A 25913-nucleotide genomic window follows, 5' to 3' on the forward strand; every position below is an offset into this window, starting at 1 on the left:
TGGAGAAGTTCAGTTCCATAGTCAGGAACTATCTGAAGATCAAGCGACAGTGCGGAGACTTAAATACTGTCTGAAGGAGAGGTGCAGGGTAGTAGTAGTAGTAGTAGTAGTAGTAGTAGTAGTAGTAGTGAGAGGCAACTGAGAGGTCATGTCCCTCTCAGATCCAACCCTTCTCACTTGAAAAGCTTGTCCAAGGTGTTTTCTGTACCAAGATGCCACGTGTTGCAGTGTCTGACAAGATGAACATCAAAATGGTATACAATACCGACAGGTTGTTAGGTAAGACACATATGCAACAGTTAGACATCTTTATTCCGAAACGTTTCGCCTACACAGTAGGCTTCTTCAGTCGAATACAGAAAGTAGGCAGGAGCAGTAGAGATGTGAAGACGATGTAATCAGTCCATCACCCTTAAAGTCGTAGAATTTGAGGTTGTCAGTCCCTCGGCCTGGAGAAGTTCAGTTCCATAGTCAGGAACTATCTGAAGATTAAGCGACAGTGCGGAGACTTAAATACTGTCTGAAGGAGAGGTGCAGGGTAGTAGTAGTGGTAGTAGTAGTAGTAGTAGTAGTAGTGAGAGGCAACTGAGAGGTCATGTCCCTCTCAGATCCAACCCTTCTCACTTGAAAAGCTTGTCCAAGGTGTTTTCTGTACCAAGATGCCACGTGTTGCAGTGTCTGACAAGATGAACATCAACATCTCTACTGCTCCTGCCTACTTTCTGTATTCGACTGAAGAAGCCTACTGTGTAGGCGAAACGTTTCGGAATAAAGATGTCTAACTGTTGCATATGTGTCTTACCTAACAACCTGTCGGTATTGTATACCATTTTGATGTTCATCTTGTCAGACACTGCAACACGTGGCATCTTGGTACAGAAAACACCTTGGACAAGCTTTTCAAGTGAGAAGGGTTGGATCTGAGAGGGACATGACCTCTCAGTTGCCTCTCACTACTACTACTACTACTACTACTACTACTACTACTACTACTACTACCCTGCACCTCTCCTTCAGACAGTATTTAAGTCTCCGCACTGTCGCTTGATCTTCAGATAGTTCCTGACTATGGAACTGAACTTCTCCAGGCCGAGGGACTGACAACCTCAAATTCTACGACTTTAAGGGTGATGGACTGATTACATCGTCTTCACATCTCTACTGCTCCTGCCTACTTTCTGTATTCGACTGAAGAAGCCTACTGTGTAGGCGAAACGTTTCGGAATAAAGATGTCTAACTGTTGCATATGTGTCTTACCTAACAACCTGTCGGTATTGTATACCATTTTGATGTTCATCTTGTCAGACACTGCAACACGTGGCATCTTGGTACAGAAAACACCTTGGACAAGCTTTTCAAGTGAGAAGGGTTGGATCTGAGAGGGACATGACCTCTCAGTTGCCTCTCACTACTACTACTACTACTACTACTACCACTACTACTACCCTGCACCTCTCCTTCAGACAGTATTTAAGTCTCCGCACTGTCGCTTAATCTTCAGATAGTTCCTGACTATGGAACTGAACTTCTCCAGGCCGAGGGACTGACAACCTCAAATTCTACGACTTTAAGGGTGATGGACTGATTACATCGTCTTCACATCTCTACTGCTCCTGCCTACTTTCTGTATTCGACTGAAGAAGCCTACTGTGTAGGCGAAACGTTTCGGAATAAAGATGTCTAACTGTTGCATATGTGTCTTACCTAACAACTATAGACCAATAAGCCTTACCTCCATAGTAGGAAAATTTATGGAATCAATAATTGCTGAAGCAATTCGTAGCCATCTTGACAGGTACAGATTGATTAATGAACCTCATCACAGTTTTACAAAGGGGCGTTCCTGTCTTATGAATTTACTAACTTTTTTCACTAAGGTGTTTGAGGAGGTAGATCATGGTAATGAATATGATATTGTGTATAGGGACTTCAGTAAGGCTTTTGATAGAGTTCCACACCAGAGGCTATTGAGGAAACATGAGGCACACAGAATAGGAGGAGAAATTTTTTCCTGGGTAGAGGCATGGCTGGCAAATAGACAGCAGAGAGTTTGCATAAATGGGGAGAAATCAGAATGGAGGCACGTCACAAGCGGTGTTCCTCAGGGGTCAGTGTTGGGCCCGTTGTTGTTCACAATTTACATAAACGACATAGATGAGGGAATAAATAGCGACATAAGCAAATTTGCTGATGACACAAAAATAGGCCGTCCAATTCATTCTAATGAGGACACTAGAGCACTCCAGGATGATTTGAATAGACTGATGCAATGGTCGGAGAAGTGGCAGATGCAGTTTAATATTGACAAATGCAAAGTTCTAAATGTTGGACAGTTAAATAACCATGCCACATATAAACTAAATAATGTAGATCTTAATACTACTGATTGCAAAAAGGATTTAGGAGCTCTGGTTGGCAGTAATCTAAAACCAAGACAACAGTGCATTAGTGTTTGCAATAAAGCTAAAAGAATTCTTGGCTTCATATCTAGAAGTATAAATAATAGAAGTCCTCAGGTTGTTCTTCAACTCTATATATCCTTGGTTAGGTCTCATTTAGACTATGCTGCTCAGTTCTGGTCACCGTATTACAGAATGGATATAAATGCTCTGGAAAACGTACAGAGGAGGATGACAAAGATGATCCCATGTAACAGAAATCTTCCCTATGAGGATAGACTGAGGGCCCTGAATCTGCACTCTCTCGAAAGGCGTAGAATTAGGGGGGATATGATCGAGGCGTATAAATGGAAAACAGGAATAAATAAAGGGGATGTAAATAGCATGCTGAAAATTTCCAGCCAAGACAGGACTTGCAGCAATGGTTTCAAGTTGGAAAAATTCAGATTCAGGAAGGATATAGGAAAGTACTGGTTTGGTAATAGAGTTGTGGATGAGTGGAATAAACTCCCGAGTACTACAGTTATTGAGGCTAAAACGTTGTGTAGTTTTAAAAATAGGTTAGATAAATATATCACATAAATGTTAAATCTAGGACCCAATCTAACTCTGTTATTTTTTTAAATACACTACCTAACAGAATACTCCATTCTACTGAATGAACAGCAATGCATGCAACCATATGACCTGTCTTTGTAATACTCATTTGTGCTTTATAGTTATCTGTTTACAATAATGTCTTATCACTGATTTCATCATTGCTTAGTTAATCTTAAGTTAATTTTAAGCCAGCCCGTAATGCTATGCATATAAGTGGCTTTGGCATGCTGCTCTTACCTGTATTTTTTTTGTACCTCTGTATGTATGCTAAAATTTCTAAATAAATAAATAAATAAATAAATAATAAATAAATAAATGTGGTAGCCAGGTTACTTGTACAAGTGATGGCAAGAATAACATTTTCTCTAATCTAACATAAGAGAAAATGTGTTACTGGGGGTAACTGTAGAAAATTATTCCTTTTGTATGTATGTAAGTTTATTCAGGTATACACAAATACAGTTACATAGATTATCATACATAACAACATATGTGTAGAGAACCCAGGATAACCCAAAAAAGTCAGAGTGACTTATTTCCATTGCCTTCACTCAGAGCATCATTTCTTCTCAAAATGATGTTACATGAGAATGGGAGTGTTCTTCTTTATTTATTCTACCGTATCAATGTAGAGACAACTTGTACACAATGTAACTTGTACACAAACCAGACGTGTACACTTTTTTTGTTTACAAAACTTACGTTCGCCTGGTTTGTTTACATAACTCGGCGCATGTCCTCTCTCATGCACTCAATCTTTCTCTCTCTCATTTATTCGTTTTATCTCATTTATTTACTCCTGACCCTACATTAAGACTACAAATATTTTAAGGTAAGTAATGAGTGAACTGTATATACATTTTATCGGTCTGGGATGCTTAAATATCATAGAATAGTATGTGTGGGTGGGTAGCCTGGCTGACTACCATACATACCACACTTGATTTCTTACAATAAATACTACTTGTCTCACCCTAGATTAAGACTATGAATATTTTAAGGTAAGTAATGAGTGCACTATGTGTGTATTGTACTTTTTTATTGTTTTTTGATGCCTGGTTCTATTGCTAACTTAATATATGTTAGTGTAAACTTGTTATCTAGTGTTTGTATGCATTTATAAGTGGAAAAAAAAGGGTGTTCCACTTTACAGCGGTTTCAGCTTTACGGCAGTAGCCTGGAACCTAACCTGCCGTATAAGTGGGGCCCTACTGTACATGTAGTTTGTGTTTACCAGCAGTAGGAGTCTCAGTCAGACAAGGCTGTTTTACTGTGTGAAATAGCAACAGTAATGCAGTACTGGTAGTAGTAGTAATAATAATGATAATAATAATTTCATTATATGAGAGCAATAATACTTCAGTGAAACATGGCAAACCTAACTAAACTAAACCAAAATACATAGAAAATGTCATTAGATCAATTTGACCTGTGATTGTATGCAGTTTTATCTTCTGTTTCCTGCTGTGTCTGTATGAGCTGCCAGTTACTGACTGATATTATTTTATTATACCTCTCCTCAGTCTCACATGACGTGCCCCACAGAATTCTTTTAAGTTTCCATGGAACCCTGAGGTTTCATAGAACCCAGTTTGAAAATTTCTGTTGTAGAGTTTTGCTAAATGTTCAGAATAGTATTATAGTTATTACAGCATGTCCATTGCTTGAATAAGTCCCTGATAATGTTATGTGTTACTGATTGTTGAGTGTAAATAATGTACTAGTACTGTACTTTCTTCCCAGTTTACTACAGGTGGTCTCATCATCCTGGAACGCAACTACTTAGATGTATATCCTTACGATCGTTGGAGTGACAAGGTGATGCCACAGTATGAGGAAGGCCAGGTGTTTGACCCGACCTCGCTGGAAATTGTCGATGGTGAAACTTCACCTCCTCCTCTTCTGACTGAAGCAGATCTTATTGCTCTTATGGAGAAACACGGCATTGGTTGGTTGGAGATTGCTAGTGTTTATTTTGTGCATCTAATGAAGTCTTTGTGTAAAACTTATATTGTTATTCTTTTACTACACTGGCCATCTCCCACCAAAGTAGGTTGACCAGAAAAAGAAGAAACACATTAACTTTCATTTACTCAATCACTGTCTTGCCAGAAGTGTGCTGGCTTCACAGTTCAGACGACCCTCCAAACTTCAACATCCTCATCCATCCTTTAGAGTGCAGACACTGTACTTTCAGCCTCCATAACTTGTGTAATTTCCACCTCCAGGACTTGTTTACTTCCCACATCCAGGACTGGATAATTAGTTTCCTTGAATGCCTTTATAAATGTTGCTTTGCTACTTTGACCTCAATTTCAAGGTACAGTAGGGCCCTGCTTTATGGCATTTCACCTTGCAGTGTTTTTCTAATATGGACATTTCAAATTACAGTGGACCCCCGCATAACGATTTTAATCCGTGCAAGAGGGGTAATTGTTATGCGAAATAATCGGTATGTGAATGAATTTTCCCCATAAGAAATAATGGAAATAAAATTAATCCGTGCAAGACACCTAAAAGTATGAAAAAAAATTTTTTTTACCACATGAAATGTTAATTTTAATACACACAAACTGAAAAAGGCATGCACACTTACATGACACTTACTTTTATTGAAGATCTGGTGATGATTGATGGGATGGGAGGAGGGGAGAGAGAGTGTTAGTGTTTAGAAGGGGAATCCCCTTCCATTAACACTTGAGGTGGCAAGTCCTTTTCTGGGGTTACTTCCCTTCTTCTTTTAATGCCACTAGGGCCAGCTTCAGAGTCACTGGACTTCTTTCGCACAAGATATCTGTCCATAGTGGCCTGTACCTCTCGTTCCTTTATGACTTCCCTAAAGTGTTTCACAACATTGTCAGTGTACAGGTTGCCAACACGGCTTGCAATAGCTGTGTGAGGGTGATTTTCATCCATGAAGGTTTGCACTTCAAGCCACTTTGCACAGATTTCTTTAATCTTTGTAGTAGGCAACTTCTTCAATTTCTCTCTCCCCTCCTCTGAACCAGTTTCCTCAGGTCTGGCCTCTTGCTCTTGAAGTTGATCTATCAGCTCATCAGTGGTTAGTTCTTCATTGTCCTCCTCCACCAACTCTTCCACATCCTCCCCACTAACCTCCAACCCCAAGGACTTTCCCAATGCCACAATGGATTCCTCAAGTGGCATAATCCTCTCAGGCTTAGCCTCAAACCCTTCAAAATCCCTTTTGTCTACACATTCTGGCCACAGTTTCTTCCAAGCAGAGTTCAAGGTCTTCTTAGTCACTCCCTCCCAAGCCTTACCTATAAGGTTTACACAATTGAGGATATTAAAGTGATCTCTCCAAAACTCTCTTAGAGTCAGTTGAGTTTCTGAGGTCACTACAAAGCACCTTTCAAACAGAGCTTTTGTGTACAGTTTTTTGAAGTTTGCAATAACCTGCTGGTCCATGGGCTGCAGGAGAGGAGTGGTATTAGGAGGCAAAAACTTCACCTTAATGAAGCTCATGTCCCCATAAAGTCGCTCTGCCACGTCTGTAGGATGACCAGGGGCATTGTCTAACACCAGGAGGCACTTAAGGTCTAATTTCTTTTCAGTTAGGTAATCTTTCACATTGGGGGCAAATGCATGGTGTAACCAGTTATAGAAAAAGTCGCTAGTGACCCATGCCTTACTGTTTGCCCTCCACAGCACACACAAATTATCCTTGAGGACATTCTTTTGCCTGAACGCTCTGGGAGTTTCAGAGTGATACACTAATAAAGGCTTAACTTTGCAATCACCACTAGCATTGGCACACATCAACAAAGTAAGCCTGTCTTTCATAGGCTTATGTCCTGGGAGTGCCTTTTCCTCCTGAGTAATGTAGGTCCTGCTTGGCATTTTCTTCCAGAACAGGCCTGTTTCATCACAATTAAACACTTGTTCAGGTTTCAGTCCTTCACTGTCTATGTACTCCTTGAATTCCTGCACATATTTTTCAGCCGCTTTGTGGTCCGAACTGGCAGCCTCACCATGCCTTATCACACTATGGATGCCACTACGCTTCTTAAATCTCTCAAACCAACCTTTGCTGGCCTTAAATTCACTCACATCATCACTAGTTGCAGGCATTTTTTTAATTAAATCCTCATGCAACTTCCTAGCCTTTTCACATATGATCGCTTGAGAGACGCTATCTCCTGCTAGCTGTTTTTCATTTATCCACACCAATAAGAGTCTCTCAACATCTTCCATCACTTGCGATCTTTGTTTCGAAAACACAGTTAAACCTTTGGCAAGAACAGCTTCCTTGATTGTCTTTCTGGTGCCCACAATACAGTAGTAGCGATGGTTGATTGGGGTTTCTTGTACAACTTGACTAGGTCGGCGATACGCACTCCACTTTCATACTTATCAATGATCTCTTTCTTCATTTCTATTGGAATTCTCACCCTTATTGGTGTACGGTTGGCACTAGAAGCTTTCTTGGGGCCCATGGTCACTTATTTTCCAGAAACAGCACCGAAAACACTGTAATAATACGAAATATTCCGATTGTATGCTTGGATGTTACCGCGGAGGCTGGCTGGTAAACAATGGCATGGGCGGCACATGTGAGGCTGGCTGAGGGCGCACATTGGACGCGTCTCGGACGAAAATCGGTGAGCGGGTTTTTAATCGGAATGTGCGGCAAAATTTTTGCGATTAAAGCAAGCGGTATGCGGATTAATCGCTATGTGATGCCATCGTTATGCGGGGGTCCACTGTACTACCAAAACTCGCTATATAGCTCCCACCACCTGACTGTCTAATACGGTCACTGTGCCCAACCCGGTTTGTTTACATTTTTTGTGAGCACTGTGATCACAGCGTCTCTCCATTATGTCTGGAAACATTCCAAAATTTCAAGTGTTTTCAAGTCATTTCATGTTTTATATATATTTTTTTAACATGTTGGCCGTTTCCATCAAGGCAGGGTGACCCAAAAGAAAGAAAAACCCAAAAAGAAAGAAGAAACTTTCATTATCATTCAACACTTTCACCATCACTCATACATAATCACTGTCTTTGCAGAGGCGCCAGATACGACAGTTTAGATAGTCGCTTCAAACTGCCAGTATCCCCAACCCCTCCTTTAACCCTTTGACTGTTTTGGTCGTATATATACGTCTTATGCGCCACTGTTTTGGACGTATTTATACGTGTAAATTCTAGCGGCTTCAAATCAAGCAGGAGAAAGCTGGTAGGCCCACATGTGAGAGAATGGGTCTGTGTGGTCAGTGTGCACCACATAAAAAAAATCCTGCAGCACGCAGTGCATAATGAGAAAAAAAAAACTGACCATTTTTTTGGATTAAAACGCCAACTTTGAGGTGTATTTTTGTATAGTACACCTACCATCCGACTTACGACCTGCTCGACATACGACCACTCGACTTACGACCGTGTTTTTTATGCCAAATTTCTGGAAAATAAACAACTATTTGTGTTGTACACAGTGTTTATCCTAAACCTTACAGTATAAAATACAGTACTAACAGCATAAAAAGTAAAGTAAAACATGAAATACCAAAATAAAGCAATAAAATAAAGTCATTACAAAAATATGATGTTGATATTCAGTAGTAAAGTTCGACTTACGTCCATTTCGACTTACGACCGGTTTCTCGGAACCGAACTCAGTCGTAAGTCGGATGGTAGGTATTTATCATTGTATTCTCATTTTCATGGTCTCATGTGATAAAATGGAGAACATGTTACAGAAATAGAGATGATCTTGATTAGTTTCACAATGTAAACGACCTTGAAATTGAGCTCAAAGTAGCGGAAATACAGTATTCGATTTTTACCAATGTTCAGGAGTAAGCAAATCATACCACATGTCCAATACACGATAACTGGGGAGTCTAATATTCTTTCACTAGTGCACTGATATTATTTATACCTCTTTTACAATAATGCAGTAGTCTGCATAACAGTAAATTTTGTATTTTTTGTATGAATGAAAAATCAAAATAGAAAGCAATAGTAATATAAGAGGGGCCTAGAGACGTGACGAATGAACAGAGGATATGTGATTTTAATGCCAAGAATATCTACATTGTTTATTCTGGACTCTATTTTGAAATTGGCATCTTTTTTAATTTGCATGAAATTGGCCAAATTACCAGTTTCTGACAAATGGGCGGTTTCTCATACTCAGCTGATAGAAAAAAAATGGAGTTCTAAAGAAATAGCTATGAGTTTGGTCAACTGGAACAACAGAATTGGTCAAAAACAGGGTTCAAAGTTGGCAAAATCGCCGATGCATATATGTCGCCGAGATTGCTAACTTCGTGGAGCATAATTCCGTGAGTTTTCGACCAAATTTCGTACTTTTGGTGTCATTACCATCGGGAAAAGATTTTCTATCATTTCATAAGAAAAAATAATTTTTTTTTCCCAAAAATTTTGCGACATAGAATGACAGTTTCAGAAAGGTGCTTGCGACAGTCAGAGGGTTAAAGTGCAGGCATTGTACTTCCCACTTTTAGGACTCAAGTCCAGCTAACCAGTTTCCCTGCTCACACTCCAGCAGCTCGTCAGGTCCCAAAAACCATTTGTCTCAATTCACTCCTTTCTAATATGCTCACGCACGCTTACTAGAAATCCCACAGAACCTCCTTTACTACTTCCCTCCAACCTTTTCGAGGATGACCCCTACCCTGCCTTCCTTTCCCTACAGATTTATATGTTCTCCAAGTCATTCTACTCTGTTCCATTCTCTCTAAATGACCAAACCACCTCAACAACCCCTCTTCAGCCCTCAGATTAATATTTTTAGTAACTCCACACCTTCTCCTAACCCTTTCAGGGCCCGCCCCGTAGATCTACGGCTTTACGTTCAGGGTCCAAACCGTAGATTTACGCCATGAGCTCAGCTCACTCTGATAAGCTGTGAGTGGTAAATTTGGGCCTAGATATGAGAGAATACATCTATGTGGTATGTGTGCACCACATAAAACAAATCCTACAGCACAGTGTATAATGAGAGAAAAAACTGAGACTGATTTTCGATTAAAACAGCGACTTTGCAGTGTTTTTTTGTATGTTTTTTATTGTTGTATTTGCAATTTCTTGGTCTCATTTGATAGAATGGAAGATATATTACAGAAGTAGAAATGATTTTGATTGGTTTTAGTACTGGAATTGGCTCGAAATTGAGCTCAAAGTAGCGGAAATGTTAAATTTTTGTGGATGTTCAAGAGTAAACAAACAACCTCACACGTCTAATACACGCCAGCTGGTGGGTCTAATATACATTCACAAATGTGATGATGATATTTATACAATTATTACAATATTGCATAACAGTAAATCTTCTATTTTTTGGTTTGAATAAAAATTCATTATGTGAATAAAAAATCAAAATGGAATTCATTTGTAAAGTCTGAAAACATAACTAATGAGCAGAAGAATGTTAGTTTAGTTCCAGGAATGCCTGCATTGTTTATTCTGGACCCTATTTTGAAATTGGAATATTTTGTACTTTGTGTTAAATTGGCCAAATTACCAATTTCCGATCACTTTATTTTGTAGTTGAAACAGTTGACTTGGTGATTTCTTGTGCTCACTCGATAGAATAGAAGTAATACTAGTGAAATAGCTAAGAATTTGGTTGACTGGAATAATGTAATTGACCTAAAATGGGAGTCAAGTCGGCAAAATTGCCGATTCGTAAATATTGCTGACACATCAAAATTCGCAAGAGCATAATTTCGTCAATTTTCCATCAAATTTCGTACTTTTTGTTTTGTTACCTTCAGAAAAAGATTCTCCACCATTTCATAAGAAAAAATAACAAAAAAATTTTTTTTTTTTTAAATTCTTGGACACTGGTGCACCCTTTGAAATTTAGCCTCTGGACCCTGAAAGGGCTAATTTCCACACTACGAATTCTCTGCATAATATTTACACCACACATTGCCCTTAGACAGGACATCACTGCTTCCAGCTGCCTTCTTGCAGCAGCATTTACAACCCAAGCCTCACACCCATATAAGAGTGTTGGTACCACCATACTTTTGTACATTCCTTTCTTTGCCTCCCTGGATGTCATTTTGTCTCCATAGATATCTCAATGCACCACTTACGTTTTTTCCTTCATAAGTTCTATGGTTTACCTCATCTTTCATAAACCTATCTGCTGACAAACCAACTCCCAAATATCTGAAAACATTCATTTCTTCCATACTCCCTCCCTCCAGTGTGATATCAAATTTTTCTTTATCTAAATTGTTTGATACCCTCATCACCTTACTCTTATCTATGTTCACTTTCAACTTTCTACCTTTACACACCCTCCCAAACTCATTCACTAACCTTTGCAACTTTTCTTTAGAATCCCCCAAAAGCACAGTAATATCAGCAAAAAGTAACTGCGTCAACTCCCATTTTGTATGTGATTCCCCATAATTTTATCCCACCCCTCACCCTAACACCCTAGCATTTAATTCTTTTATAACTCCATCTATAAATATGTTAAACAACCATGGTGACATTACACATCAGATAATGATAATAATATTAATAATATTATTATCATTATCTGAGCACCTCTGTAAAGATGGTGATTATGTATGAGTGATGTGATAATAATATTATTAATATTATTATCACATCATTATAGGTAGTAGGTTGGTAGACAGCAACCACCCAGGGAAGTACTACCGTCCTGCCAGATGACTGTGAAACAGAAACCTGTAACTGTTTTGCATGATTGTAGGATTGCTGTTTTCTTTTTCTGTCTCATAAATACGCTAGATAACAGGGATATCTTGCTACTCCTACTTACACTTTGGTCACACTTCACAGACACGCACATGCATATATATATACATACATCTAGGTTTTTCTCCTTTTTCTAAATAGCTCTTGTTCTTCTTTATTTCTTCTATTGTCCATGGGGAAGTGGAAAAGAATCTTTCCTCCTTATTAAGCCATGCGTGTCGTATGAGGCGACTAAAATGCCGGGAGCAATGGGCTAGTAACCCCTTCTCCTGTAGACATTTACTAAAAAAGAGAAGAAAAACTTTATAAAACTGGGATGCTTAAATGTTCGTGGATGTAGTGCGGATGACAAAAAACAGATGATTGCTGATGTTATGAATGAAAAGAAGTTGGATGTCCTGGCCCTAAGCGAAACAAAGCTGAAGGGGGTAGGGGAGTTTCAGTGGGGGGAAATAAATGGGATTAAATCTGGAGTATCTGAGAGAGTTAGAGCAAAGGAAGGGGTAGCAGTAATGTTGAATGATCAGTTATGGAAGGAGAAAAGAGAATATGAATGTGTAAATTCAAGAATTATGTGGATTAAAGTAAAGGTTGGATGCGAGAAGTGGGTCATAATAAGCGTGTATGCACCTGGAGAAGAGAGGAATGCAGAGGAGAGAGAGAGATTTTGGGAGATGTTAAGTGAATGTATAGGAGCCTTTGAACCAAGTGAGAGAGTAATTGTGGTAGGGGACCTGAATGCTAAAGTAGGAGAAACTTTTAGAGAGGGTGTGGTAGGTAAGTTTGGGATGCCAGGTGTAAATGATAATGGGAGCCCTTTGATTGAACTTTGTATAGAAAGGGGCTTAGTTATAGGTAATACATATTTTAAGAAAAAGAGGATAAATAAGTATACAAGATATGATGTAGGGCGAAATGACAGTAGTTTGTTGGATTATGTATTGGTAGATAAAAGACTGTTGAGTAGACTTCAGGATGTACATGTTTATAGAGGGGCCACAGATATATCAGATCACTTTCTAGTTGTAGCTACACTGAGAGTAAAAGGTAGATGGGATACAAGGAGAATAGAAGTATCAGGGAAGAGAGAGGTGAAGGTTTATAAACTAAAAGAGGAGGCAGTTAGGGTAAGATATAAACAGCTACTGGAGGATAGATGGGCTAATGAGAGCATAGGCAATGGGGTCAAAGAGGTATGGGGTAGGTTTAAAAATGTAGTGTTAGAGTGTTCAGCAGAAGTTTGTGGTTACAGGAAAGTGGGTGCGGGAGGGAAGAGGAGCGATTGGTGGAATGATGATGTAAAGAGAGTAGTAAGGGAGAAAAAGTTAGCATATGAGAAGTTTTTACAAAGTAGAAGTGATGCAAGGAGGGAAGAGTATATGGAGAAAAAGAGAGAGGTTAAGAGAGTGGTGAAGCAATGTAAAAAGAGAGCAAATGAGAGAGTGGGTGAGATGTTATCAACAAATTTTGTTGAAAATAAGAAAAAGTTTTGGAGTGAGATTAACAAGTTAAGAAAGCCTAGAGAACAAATGGATTTGTCAGTTAAAAATAGGAGAGGAGAGTTATTAAATGGAGAGTTAGAGGTATTGGGAAGATGGAGGGAATATTTTGAGGAATTGTTAAATGTTGATAAAGATAGGGAAGCTGTGATTTCGTGTATAGGACAAGGAGGAATAACATCTTGTAGGAGTGAGGAAGAGCCAGTTGTGAGTGTGGGGGAAGTTCGTGAGGCAGTAGGTAAAATGAAAGGGGGTAAGGCAGCCGGGATTGATGGGATAAAGATAGAAATGTTAAAAGCAGGTGGGGATATAGTTTTGGAGTGGTTGGTGCAATTATTTAATAAATGTATGGAAGAGGGTAAGGTACCTAGGGATTGGCAGAGAGCATGCATAGTTCCTTTGTATAAAGGCAAAGGGGATAAAAGAGAGTACAAAAATTATAGGGGGATAAGTCTGCTGAGTATACCTGGTAAAGTGTATGGTAGAGTTATTATTGAAAGAATTAAGAGTAAGACGGAGAATAGGATAGCAAATGAACAGGGAGGCTTTAGGAAAGGTAGGGGGTGTGTGGACCAGGTGTTTACAGTGAAACATATAAGTGAACAGTATTTAGATAAGGCTAAAGAGGTCTTTGTGGCATTTATGGATTTGGAAAAGGCGTATGACAGGGTGGATAGGGGGGCAATGTGGCAGATGTTGCAAGTGTATGGTGTAGGAGGTAGGTTACTGAAAGCAGTGAAGAGTTTTTACGAGGATAGTGAGGCTCAAGTTAGAGTATGTAGGAAAGAGGGAAATTTTTTCCCAGTAAAAGTAGGCCTTAGACAAGGATGTGTGATGTCACCGTGGTTGTTTAATATATTTATAGATGGGGTTGTAAGAGAAGTAAATGCGAGGGTCTTGGCAAGAGGCGTGGAGTTAAAAGATAAAGAATCACACACAAAGTGGGAGTTGTCACAGCTGCTCTTTGCTGATGACACTGTGCTCTTGGGAGATTCTGAAGAGAAGTTGCAGAGATTGGTAGATGAATTTGGTAGGGTGTGCAAAAGAAGAAAATTAAAGGTGAATACAGGAAAGAGTAAGGTTATGAGGATAACAAAAAGATTAGGTGATGAAAGATTGAATATCAGATTGGAGGGAGAGAGTATGGAGGAGGTGAATGTATTCAGATATTTGGGAGTGGACGTGTCAGCGGATGGGTCTATGAAAGATGAGGTGAATCATAGAATTGATGAGGGGAAAAGAGTGAGTGGTGCACTTAGGAGTCTGTGGAGACAAAGAACTTTGTCCTTGGAGGCAAAGAGGGGAATGTATGAGAGTATAGTTTTACCAATGCTCTTATATGGGTGTGAAGCATGGGTGATGAATGTTGGAGCGAGGAGAAGGCTGGAGGCAGTGGAGATGTCATGTCTGAGGGCAATGTGTGGTGTGAACATAATGCAGAGAATTCGTAGTTTGGAAGTTAGGAGGAGGTGCGGGATTACCAAAACTGTTGTCCAGAGGGCTGAGGAATTGTTGTTGAGGTGGTTCGGACATGTAGAGAGAATAGAGCGAAACAGAATGACTTCAAGAGTGTATCAGTCTGTAGTGGAAGGAAGGCGGGGTAGGGGTCGGCCTAGGAAAGGTTGGAGAGAGGGGGTAAAGGAGGTTTTGTGTGCGAGGGGCTTGGACTTCCAGCAGGCATGCGTGAGCGTGTTTGATAGGAGTGAATGGAGACAAATGGTTTTTAATACTTGACGTGCTGTTGGAGTGTGAGCAAAGTAACATTTATGAAGGGGTTCAGGGAAACCGGCAGGCCGGACTTGAGTCCTGGAGATGGGAAGTACAGTGCCTGCACTCTGAAGGAGGGGTGTTAATGTTGCAGTTTAAAAACTGTAGTGTAAAGCACCCTTCTGGCAAGACAGTGATGGAGTGAATGATGGTGAAAGTTTTTCTTTTTCGGGCCACCCTGCCTTGGTGGGAATCGGCCAGTGTGATAATAAAAAAAAATAAAAAATTATTATCACCATTGACATACCTTGTTCACTGTAAAGGGGTTAGCTGGTGTGTTCGTCTGTTTGTTTATATTCTCGGCATCTCTCTCTCATTTATGATGGGATCTAAGCGGCGTATGTGCATATTACATACATGTACCTAGGATAACCCAGAAAATTCACTTTAACATTTTTAGGTTATTGTAGGTAATCTACACCTATGCTGCTATGTATGATAATACAGTGGACCCCTGGTTAACGATATTTTTTCATTCCAGAAGTATGTTCAGGTGCCAGTACTGACTGAATTTGTTCCCATAAGGAATATTGTGAAGTAGATTAGTCCATTTCAGACCCCCAAACATACACGTACAAACGCACTTACATAAATACACTTACATAATTGGTCGCATTGGGAGGTGATCGTTAAGCGGGGGTCCACTGTACAGTGGTACCTCGGGATATGAACTTAATTCGATCCAGAAGGCTGTTTGAGTGCCGATACTGAAAGAATTTGTTCCCATAAGGAATAATGTAAATTAGATTAATCTATTTCAGACTCCCAAAAAATACACTTACAAAAGCACTTACATAAATACACTTACATAATTGTTCGAGTTTTAAGCTGTTTGTATCCTAAGGTACCACTGTACGTATACATAACTGTATTTAAGTGTACCTGTACAAACTAACTAACCCTTAGATGCCATCGTAAATGAGAGAGAGACGCTGAAAATGTAAACAAACAGACGAACACACCAGCTAATTCCTTTACAGTGAACCTTTTTGTATTTCTTCCAGTCTTTATTCTGCTTCTTCTTCTTCTTTCTCTTCCAAGTACTGCTGCACTTCCAATTCTATCTTATACTATGGGGTGCAGAATAAAGTACAAATTTAGAGACGAAATATGTAGTCTTGGAGATTTGCTTGATGCTGCACAACCATTTCCTCGTACATTGTACATTACCAACTGGTCAGAAAGACTAGGTCATAAGTCTGAGCAGTTGTTAAACAGGTAATTCATTAAGTAGGGAGTGCCTGTATTTTGTTTAGATTTTTTTTTTAATTATTGATCAATTTAGTTCAGATGGTTTTTATTGTATGCATATTTTAGTTTATTTAATATACTTCTTGTACTATCTTATTTAATTTAACTTGTGCCACTCTTTTGTATATAGCACATCAGTGCTGTTAAAGGTTTGTACCTACAGTACTGTGATAGCTTTGTTTGCTTGGCAGGAACGGATGCTACTCATGCAGATCACATAGAGACTATTAAGTCACGAATGTACGTTGGGCTGCAAGACACGAGATTTGTGCCAGGCCAGCTTGGTATGGGCTTAGTGGAAGGCTATGATTCTATGGGCTTCCATATGTCAAAGCCCAATTTGCGAGCAGAATTAGAAGCAGACCTAAAAAGGTAAAAAAAAAAAAAAAAAAGATTTTTTTGATATTTGATTTTGGGTATGCCAGGAATATACTTGGGTGTTCTGGGGTTCAGTGTCCTTGCAGCCCGGTCCATGACCAGGCCTCGTGGTGGATCAGGACCTGATCAACCAGGCTGTTACTGCTGGTCACACACAAACCGACATATGAACCACAGCTCAGTTGGTCAGGAGCTGACTTTAGGTGCCTGTCTAGCTCCCTCTTGAAGACAGCCAAGGGTCTATTGGTAATCCCCTTTATGAATGCTTGGGGGCATGCCTCGCTAATACAGTGCTTCGCTTTAGGGCGCTTCAGTTATATAGTGCTTTTCAATTATATTCATGTTTATTTTCAGTGGTGATGTGCACATAGGCTGACTGGCACCATATTATTAGCTGTACTCAGTCTGTTTACAGCATTTGTGCACTTTGGATCTCAAGTGTCATTCTGCTAATTTTCAAAATTTTGACTTTTACTTGCCATTGTTATTATCATTATTATTAATTACAGTACAGTGGTCCCTAAGCTTAATTCTAGTGAAAAGATGAGTTGTAAGTCTGTTACTTTAAATCATAAACTAGAAATGATCAAGCTTAATGAGAAAGGCATGTGTAGTGCCAAGATAAGCTGTAAGATGGGTTTGGCGCACTGAGCATTTAGCACAGTAGTGAGCTCAAAGGAGAAATTCTTAAAATAAATTAAAAGTACATGTACTACTCTAGTGAACATGAAAGTGATAAAAAAAAGTGAGACAGTCTTATTGCCGGTGTGGAAAAAGTTTTAGTGGCCCAGACAGAAGATCAAACCAGCCACAACATTCCTCTAAGCCAAGGCATAATCCAGAGGAAAGCTCTAACTCTTGTTATATCTGTAAAGACTGAGAGAGAGGCAAGGCAGCTGTAGAAGAGAGGTTTGAAGCTAGCAGAGGTTCGTTCATAAGGTTTAAGAAAAGAAGCCATCTCCACAACATTACAGCAGCTAGTGCTGTAGCATACTACAGAGAAGCCATCTCCACAACATTACAACAGCTAGTGCTGTAGCATATTACAGAGAAATCCTTTGTGAAAGGAAGCATCAGTCAGTGAGGCAAACTTCATTGTTGTCTTATATTAAGAAAGTGCCACAGCCACTGTAACCTTCAACACCAAGTAGGCCTACCATTCAACAGCAAGTAGGCCTACCATTCAACAGCAAGTAGGCTTGCTATATGCAAAGCAAAAACAAAGCAAAGAACAAAAGTATTTTAAGGTTAGAAACACAGTGCTGTAGCCTTTTTATGCGTTATGTTTTCTTTTGCATCTTTTTTAGGCAGTGACTCGGATTCATTGATACTGAGACGTACTCCGCCACTGCTGAGATAACCTCCTCAGAATCACAACACTAGCTGGGACAGCAAGTGTCTGAAGACTCAAGAGGATGCATGCTTACCAAGATGTGACCAGAGCAAGAGAAAGAAGAAAGAAGACTACTACCAAAGATGACTACGGATACTCCCCACCCCGGTGAGCCATTGCAAGATTGAAGAAGACAAATGTCACCCTCCAGCTGGAGGGACCACGGCAAGACGTCCGCTCAGGACAGAAGAAAGAAGATGAGTGACACCACCTGGGGGGGGGGGCCACCGCCGGATCACCATCTGGAAAAGACCCGTGCCGGGACAAGTACCGGCTAATACTTCACTTCACTTTTTTAGGCCTAGCACTAATAAATGATAATGTAAGCATGTTTTTAGGTTTTTATATGCACTTGTAAGTTAAAAACAAGCTGTGATTTGCTTTATGGCTGTGGTCTGGAACCTAACCTGCAGTATTAGCGAGGTATGCCTGTATATGTATAGAGAGCTCACATTTATTTAGTGAAGACTGGTCAAGAACCAGAGATTTAATACATAGTTGAAAGGCTCTAGTGATGAGAAGCATTAGCCATATTCATGTTTTCAGGATGCAGTACCTTTCTTAGTTTTTATGGAAGCATTAAGTGGTAACTTCTTCAAACACTTGTTTCCTTCAAGCCTTACTTAAGAATGTTTATTTAATAGGTAAGTTTTTATTTAATGCCCTCTCATAATTTTGTCTGGACTAAGAGAGGTGCTAAACCATCTTCTATGGGAAACTTGTGTTGCACCTGTATAATGTATATGCATAATGTATATATATTCATAGGTAGTAGGTTGGGTAGACAGCAACCACCCAGGGAAGTACTACCGTCCTGCCAGATGACTGTGAAACAGAAATCTGTAACTGTTTTGAATGATGGTAGGATTGCTGGTTTCTTTTTCTGTCTCATAAACACGCTAGATAACAGGGATATCTTGTTACTCCTACTTACACTTTGGTCACACTTCACAGACACGCACATGCATATATATATATATACATACATCTAGGTTTTTCTCCTTTTTCTAAATAGCTCTTGTTCTTCTTTATTTCTTCTATTGTCCATGGGGAAGTGGAAAAGAATCTTTCCTCCGTAAGCCATGCGTGTCGTATGAGGTGACTAAAATGCCGGGAGCAATGGGCTAGTAACCCCTTCTCCTGTAGACATGTACTAAAAAAGAGAAGAAGAAAAACTTTATAAAACTGGGATGCTTGAATGTGCGTGGATGTAGTGCGGATGACAAGAAACAGATGATTGCTGATGTTATGAATTTATTTATTTATTTATTTAGTAATTTAAGCATACAAACAGAGGTACAAAAAATACAGGTAAGAGCAGCATGCCAAAGCCACTTATATGCATAGCATTACGGGCTGGCTTAAAATTAACTTAAGATTAACTAAGCAATGATGAAATCAGTGATAAAACATTATTGTAAACAGATAACTATAAAGCACAAATGAGTATTACAAAGACAGGTCATATGGTTGCTTGCATTGCTGTACATTCAGTCGAATGGAGTATTCTGTTAGGTAGTGTATTTAAAAAAATAATAAAGTTAGATTGGGTCCTAGGTTTAACATATGTGTGATATAATTGTGAGTAACATATAGGATATACAATTTATAAGGTTCAGTTATTCAGTATTTATTTGGTTTTGAGTGAGTAAGTGATCTTTGAGAAGAGACTTGAATTTATAAACAGGTAGTGTTTCTTTTATATTTACAGGTAATGAATTCCAGATTTTAGGGCCTTTTATGTGCATTGAGTTTTTGCATAGCGTGAGATGGACACGAGGAACATCAAAGAGTGATCTGTGCCTTGTGTTATGGTCATGTGTTCTGTTGAGGTTGGCAAGGAGATGTTTGAGGGGAGGTAGGAAGGGGGTAGGGGAGTTTCGGTGGGGGGAAATAAATGGGATTAAATCTGGAGTATCTGAGAGACTTAGAGCAAAGGAAGGGGTAGCAGTAATGTTGAATGATCAGTTATGGAAGGAGAAAAGAGAATATGAATGTGTAAATTCAAGAATTATGTGGATTAAAGTAAAAGTTGGATGCGAGAAGTGGGTCATAATAAGCGTGTATGCACCTGGAGAAGAGAGGAATGTAGAGGAGAGAGATTTTTGGGAGATGTTAAGTGAATGTATAGGAGCCTTTGAACCAAGTGAGAGAATAATTGTGGTAGGGGACCTGAATGCTAAAGTAGGAGAAACTTTTAGAGAGGGTGTGGTAGGTAAGTTTGGGGTGCCAGGTATAAATGATAATGGGAGCCCTTTGATTGAACTTTGTATGGAAAGGGGTTTAGTTATAGGTAATACATATTTTAAGAAAAAGAGGATAAATAAGTATACAAGATATGATGTAGGGCAAAATGATAGTAGTTTGTTGAATTATGTATTGGTAGATTAAAGACTTTTGAGTAGACTTCAGGATGTACATGTTTATAGAGGGGCCACAGATATATCAGATCACTTTCTAGTTGTAGCTACAATGAGAGTAAAAGATAGATGGGATACAAGGAGAATAGAAGTATCAGGGAAGAGAGAGGTGAAGGTTTATAAACTAAAAGAGGAGGCAGTTAGGGTAAGATATAAACAGATATTGGAGGATAGATGGGTTAATGAGAGCATAGGCAATGGGGTCGAAGAGGTATGGGGTAGGTTTAAAAATGTAGTGTTAGAGTGTTCAGCAGAAGTTTGTGGTTACAGGAAGGTGGGTGCGGGAGGGAAGGGGAGCGATTGGTGGAATGATGATGTAAAGAGAGTAGTAAGGGAGAAAAAGTTAGCATATGAGAAATTTTTACAAAGTAGAAGTGATGCAAGGAGGGAAGAGTATATGGAGAAAAAGAGAGAGGTTAAGAGATTGGTGAAGCAATATAAAAAGAGAGCAAATGAGAGAGTGGGTGAGATGTTATCAACAAATTTTGTTGAAAATAAGAAAAAGTTTTGGAGTGAGATTAACAAGTTAAGGAAGCCTAGAGAACAAATGGATTTGTCAGTTAAAAATAGGAGAGGAGAGTTATTAAATGGAGAGTTAGAGGTATTGGGAAGATGGAGGGAATATTTTGAGGAATTGTTAAATGTTGATAAAGATAGGGAAGCTGTGATTTCGTGTATAGGGCAAGGAGGAATAACATCTTGTAGGAGCGAGGAAGAGCCAGTTGTGAGTGTGGGGGAAGTTCGTGAGACAGTAGGTAAAATGAAAGGGGGTAAGGCAGCTGGGATTGATGGGATAAAGATAGAAATGTTAAAAGCAGGTGGGGATATAGTTTTGGAGTGGTTGGTGCAATTATTTAATAAATGTATGGAAGAGGGTAAGGTACCTAGGGATTGGCAGAGAGCATGCATATTTCCTTTGTATAAAGGCAAAGAGGACAAAAGAGAGTGCAAAAATTATAGGGGGATAAGTCTGTTGAGTATACCTGGTAAAGTGTATGGTAGAGTTATTATTGAAAGAATTAAGAGTAAGACGGAGAATAGGATAGCAGATGAACAAGGAGGCTTTAGGAAAGGTAAGGGGTGTGTGGACCAGGTGTTTACAGTGAAACATATAAGTGAACAGTATTTAGATAAGGCTAAAGAGGTCTTTGTGGCATTTATGGATTTGGAAAAGGCGTATGACAGGGTGGATAGGGGGGCAATGTGGCAAATGTTGCAGGTGTATGGTGTAGGAGGTAGGTTACTGAAAGCAGTGAAGAGTTTTTACGAGGATAGTGAGGCTCAAGTTAGAGTATGTAGGAAAGAGGGAAATTATTTCCCAGTAAAAGTAGACCTTAGACAAGGATGTGTGATGTCACCGTGGTTGTTTAATATATTTATAGATGGGGTTGTAAGAGAAGTAAATGCGAGGGTCTTGGCAAGAGGCGTGGAGTTAAAAGATAAAAAATCGCACATAAAGTGGGAGTTGTCACAGTTGCTCTTTGCTGATGACACTGTGCTCTTGGGAGATTCTGAAGAGAAGTTGCAGAGATTGGTGGATGAATTTGGTAGGGTGTGCAAAAGAAGAAAATTAAAGGTGAATACAGGAAAGAGTAAGGTTATGAGGATAACAAAAAGATTAGGTGATGAAAGATTGGATATCAGATTGGAGGGAGAGAGTATGGAGGAGGTGAATGTATTCAGATATTTGGGAGTGGACGTGTCAGCAGATGGGTCTATGAAAGATGAGGTGAATCATAGAATTGATGAGGGGAAAAGGGTGAGTGGTGCACTTAGGAGTCTGTGGAGACAAAGAACTTTGTCCTTGGAGGCAAAGAGGGGAATGTATGAGAGTATAGTTTTACCAACGCTCTTATATGGGTGTGAAGCATGGGTGATGAATGCTGCAGCGAGGAGAAGGCTGGAGGCAGTGGAGATGTCATGTCTGAGGGCATTGTGTGGTGTGAATATAATGCAGAGAATTCATAGTTTGGAAGTTAGGAGGAGGTGTGGGATTACCAAAACTGTTGTCCAGAGGGCTGAGGAAGGGTTGTTGAGGTGGTTCGGACATGTAGAGAGAATGGAGCGAAACAGAGTGACTTCAAGAGTGTATCAGTCTGTAGTGGAAGGAAGGCGGGGTAGGGGTCGGCCTAGGAAAGGTTGGAGGGAGGGGGTAAAGGAGGTTTTGTGTGCGAGGGGCTTGGACTTCCAGCAGGCATGCGTGAGCATGTTTGATAGGAGTGAATGGAGACAAATGGTTTTTAATACTTGACGTGCTGTTGGAGTGTGAGCAAAGTAACATTTATGAAGGGGTTCAGGGAAACCGGCAGGCCGGACTTGAGTCCTGGAGATGGGAAGTACAGTGCCTGCACTCTGAAGGAGGGGTGTTAATGTTGTAGTTTAAAAACTGTAGTGTAAAGCACCCTTCTGGCAAGACAGTGATGGAGTGAATGATGGTGAAAGTTTTTCTTTTTCGGGCCACCCTGCCTTGGTGGGAATCGGCCAGTGTGATAATAAAATATAATAAAAGTATGCAAATCTGAGATGGTCGGATGGGGACTGTTGGTCAACATGGCATAGAATGTCCCAGTGATTAGTTGAATATGTTTAGAGTAGTAGTTCAAGTGAATGTACATTTATAATTGTAAGCATCGACAGACATAGGATGACGCTGTACAAGTTTATGACTTAGAGTTAGTATGAAATCAAAATTTAGGTAACTGGTTTCCAAAGATAAGAGTTGTTCTGTCAAGACTGTATTAGTGTACCTGACTTCCATATGTTTACAGAATATGTGATGGAACTAAAGATCCACAGTTGGTTTTGCACGAGCAAATTGGAAAATACCGCCATGTCTTCGAGGAAGCTTTACGGCAGGTAGGCAATTGTGTACAGTACAATGTAGCTTTGACATAACGACTAATGGGGTGATTGTCCGAGTGCCTGTTAACCCTTTCACTGTTCACCAGTGAAGAAGGTTGGATACAATACAGTCACTCCTCACTTAACTCTTTCAGGGTCCAGAGGCCAAATTTCAGTGTGCACCAGTGTCCAAGAATTTTCAAAAAATAATTTTGTTATTTTTTCTTATGAAATGGTAGAGAATCTTTTACTGAAGGTAATAAAACAAAAAGTATGAAATTTGATGGAAAATTGACGAAATTATGCTCTCGCAAATTTTGATGTGTCAGCGATATTTACGTATCGGCGATTTTGCCAACTTTGACTCCCATTTTAGGCCAATTGCATTATTTCAGTCGACCAAATTCTTAGCTATTTCACTAGTATTACTTCTATTCTATCGATTGAGAACAAGAAATTGTCAAGTCAACTGTTTCATCTACAAAATAAAGTGATAGGAAATTGGTAATTTGGCCAATTTAATGCAAAGTTCAAAATATTCCAATTTCAAAATAGGGTTCAAAATAAACAATGCAGGCATTCCTGGCACTAAACTAACATTTCCTCTGTTCATTAGTTATGTTTTCGGGTTTTACAAATGAATTCCATTTTGATTTTTTATTCACATAATGAATTTTTACTAAAACCAAAAAATAGAAGATTTACTGTTATGCAATATTGTAATAATTGTATAAATAATATCACCACATTTGTGAACATTTATTAGACCCACCAGCAGGCGCGTATTGGATGTGTGAGGTCATTTGTTTCCTCTTGAACATCGGCAAAAATTTAACATTTCCGCTATTTTGAGCTCAGTTTCAAGCCATTTCCAATACTAAAACCGATCAAAATCATCTCTATTTCTATAATATATCTTCCATTCTATCAAATGAGACCAAGAAATTGCAAATACAACTATAAAAAACATATGAAAAAGCACTGCAAAGTTGCTGTTTTAATAGAAAATTACGATCTCAGTTTTTTCTCATTATGCACTGTGTGCTGCAGGATTTGTATTATGTGGTGCACACATACCACATAGATGTATTCTCTCATATCTAGGCCCAAATTTACCGCTCAGAGCTTATCAGAGTGAGCTGAGCTCATGGCGTAGATCTACAGTTCGGACCGTCAATGTAGAGCAATAGATCTACGGCATGGACCCTGAAATGGTTAACTACTGAGTTTCATTCCTACAAGTTGGTCATTAAGTGAATTGGTTGATAAGCGAGGAGCCGCCCCTTACTGACATTTCAAGCATACTGTACTGGTAGTGGCCATATGTAGATATTATTTTGTCACCTTTGCACCATTTATAACATTTTTAGTATATTTTTAAATGTTTATTCAATAGTGTACTGTATACTGTAATAAACTGAATAGAGGAAATCAGCTCTAATATACATTATTTGTTTGCATACTCCAAATACAGATAATCATTTTTATTTATTCTGAATAAAAAAAATAATAGTTTATTATATTATTTCAGGTCACTTTTTATATTGTATCTTTATATATGCTTCTAAACTGTTGTATCTGGGCACCTCTGCAAAAACAGTGATTATGCATGAGTGAGGTGAAAGTGTTGAATGATGATGAAAGTATTTTCGTTTTGGGGATTTTCTTTCTTTTTGGGTCATCCTGCCTAGGTGGGAGACAGCTGACTTGTTGAAAAAAAAAAAAAGGTCATCAGTGTCATTATCAGAGTTGTCAGCAGGGTTATCAGGAGGTGTAGAGGGATCGGGTAAGGGAGATGAAAGTGAGGAAACGAAATGACTTCTAGGGATAAGGGCAGGGGTTCTGGGTGTAGCTTTCCAGAAGAATCCCGTTATGTGTATGTTAACGTGAATAAACTGATTGACTGATGTGTTCAGCTGGCTGGCTGACCAGCTGGCTAGCTAGCTGGCCAGTCTCTCTCTCTCTCTGTCTTAGAGAGAGAGCCACTCATGAACCTGATTGTCATCTAGACTTTTGAACAGGTATTACACATGTTGCAGAATCGTTATGCCTGCACAAGTGTAGAGATACAACTGTGGCCAAAATGTGTATTAGTACTTACTTGCCACAGTAATGCTTATGCCTTATATCTACAAGCATATTATAACACTTGACTTTTTTTTGGGTTATCCTAGGTAATTTACACTATGTATCATAACTGTACTCTACACCTGTATCTAAACAAACTTGCTTAGTCCTTCATTCTGTTCAAGGGATGCCTGTCTTTCAAGAAATATATACCAAGCAAATATAATTGCTGAAATGTTAAAACAGAATCAAGGACTAAGTTTTTTTTTTATCTTCACAGATACACATAAGTACAGATATCATAGTTTAAATTACCTAGGATAACCCAAAAAAGCCAGACAAAGGACTATACTGTGCTTGTAGATCTAAAGTATAAACTTTACTGTGGCAAGTAATACGCATTTCGGCCACAGTTGTATCTTTCTGCTTGTTCAGACATGATGATTCTGCAACACATGTAATACCTCTTTGGCTAGTTTAAGATCATTGGTCCATACATACATGTCCCATACGATTCTCAGATACATGTTTGTGATTAACTTAATTGCTTCCTGAATACCAGTCAGT

The 25913-nt window shown here is 39.2% G+C and overlaps 1 protein-coding gene across 7 annotated transcripts in view; it reads left to right on the forward strand.

Moving 5' to 3' along the window:
• Top3alpha (topoisomerase 3-alpha) overlaps nt 1-25913 on the forward strand; it is a 108627-nt gene that overhangs the window by 50402 nt on the left and 32312 nt on the right. For all 7 annotated transcript variants that reach the window (XM_070099288.1, XM_053798991.2, XM_053798989.2 and 4 more), the window contains exons 10-12: nt 4744-4948; nt 16439-16619; nt 23207-23294. In XM_070099288.1, coding sequence (XP_069955389.1) covers nt 4744-4948; nt 16439-16619; nt 23207-23294 — 474 coding nt within the window. The remainder of the gene's footprint in view (nt 1-4743; nt 4949-16438; nt 16620-23206; nt 23295-25913) is intronic.

The sequence above is a fragment of the Cherax quadricarinatus genome, chromosome 66 (assembly GCF_038502225.1).
Source record: "Cherax quadricarinatus isolate ZL_2023a chromosome 66, ASM3850222v1, whole genome shotgun sequence".
Taxonomy (NCBI): Eukaryota; Metazoa; Arthropoda; class Malacostraca; order Decapoda; family Parastacidae; genus Cherax; species Cherax quadricarinatus.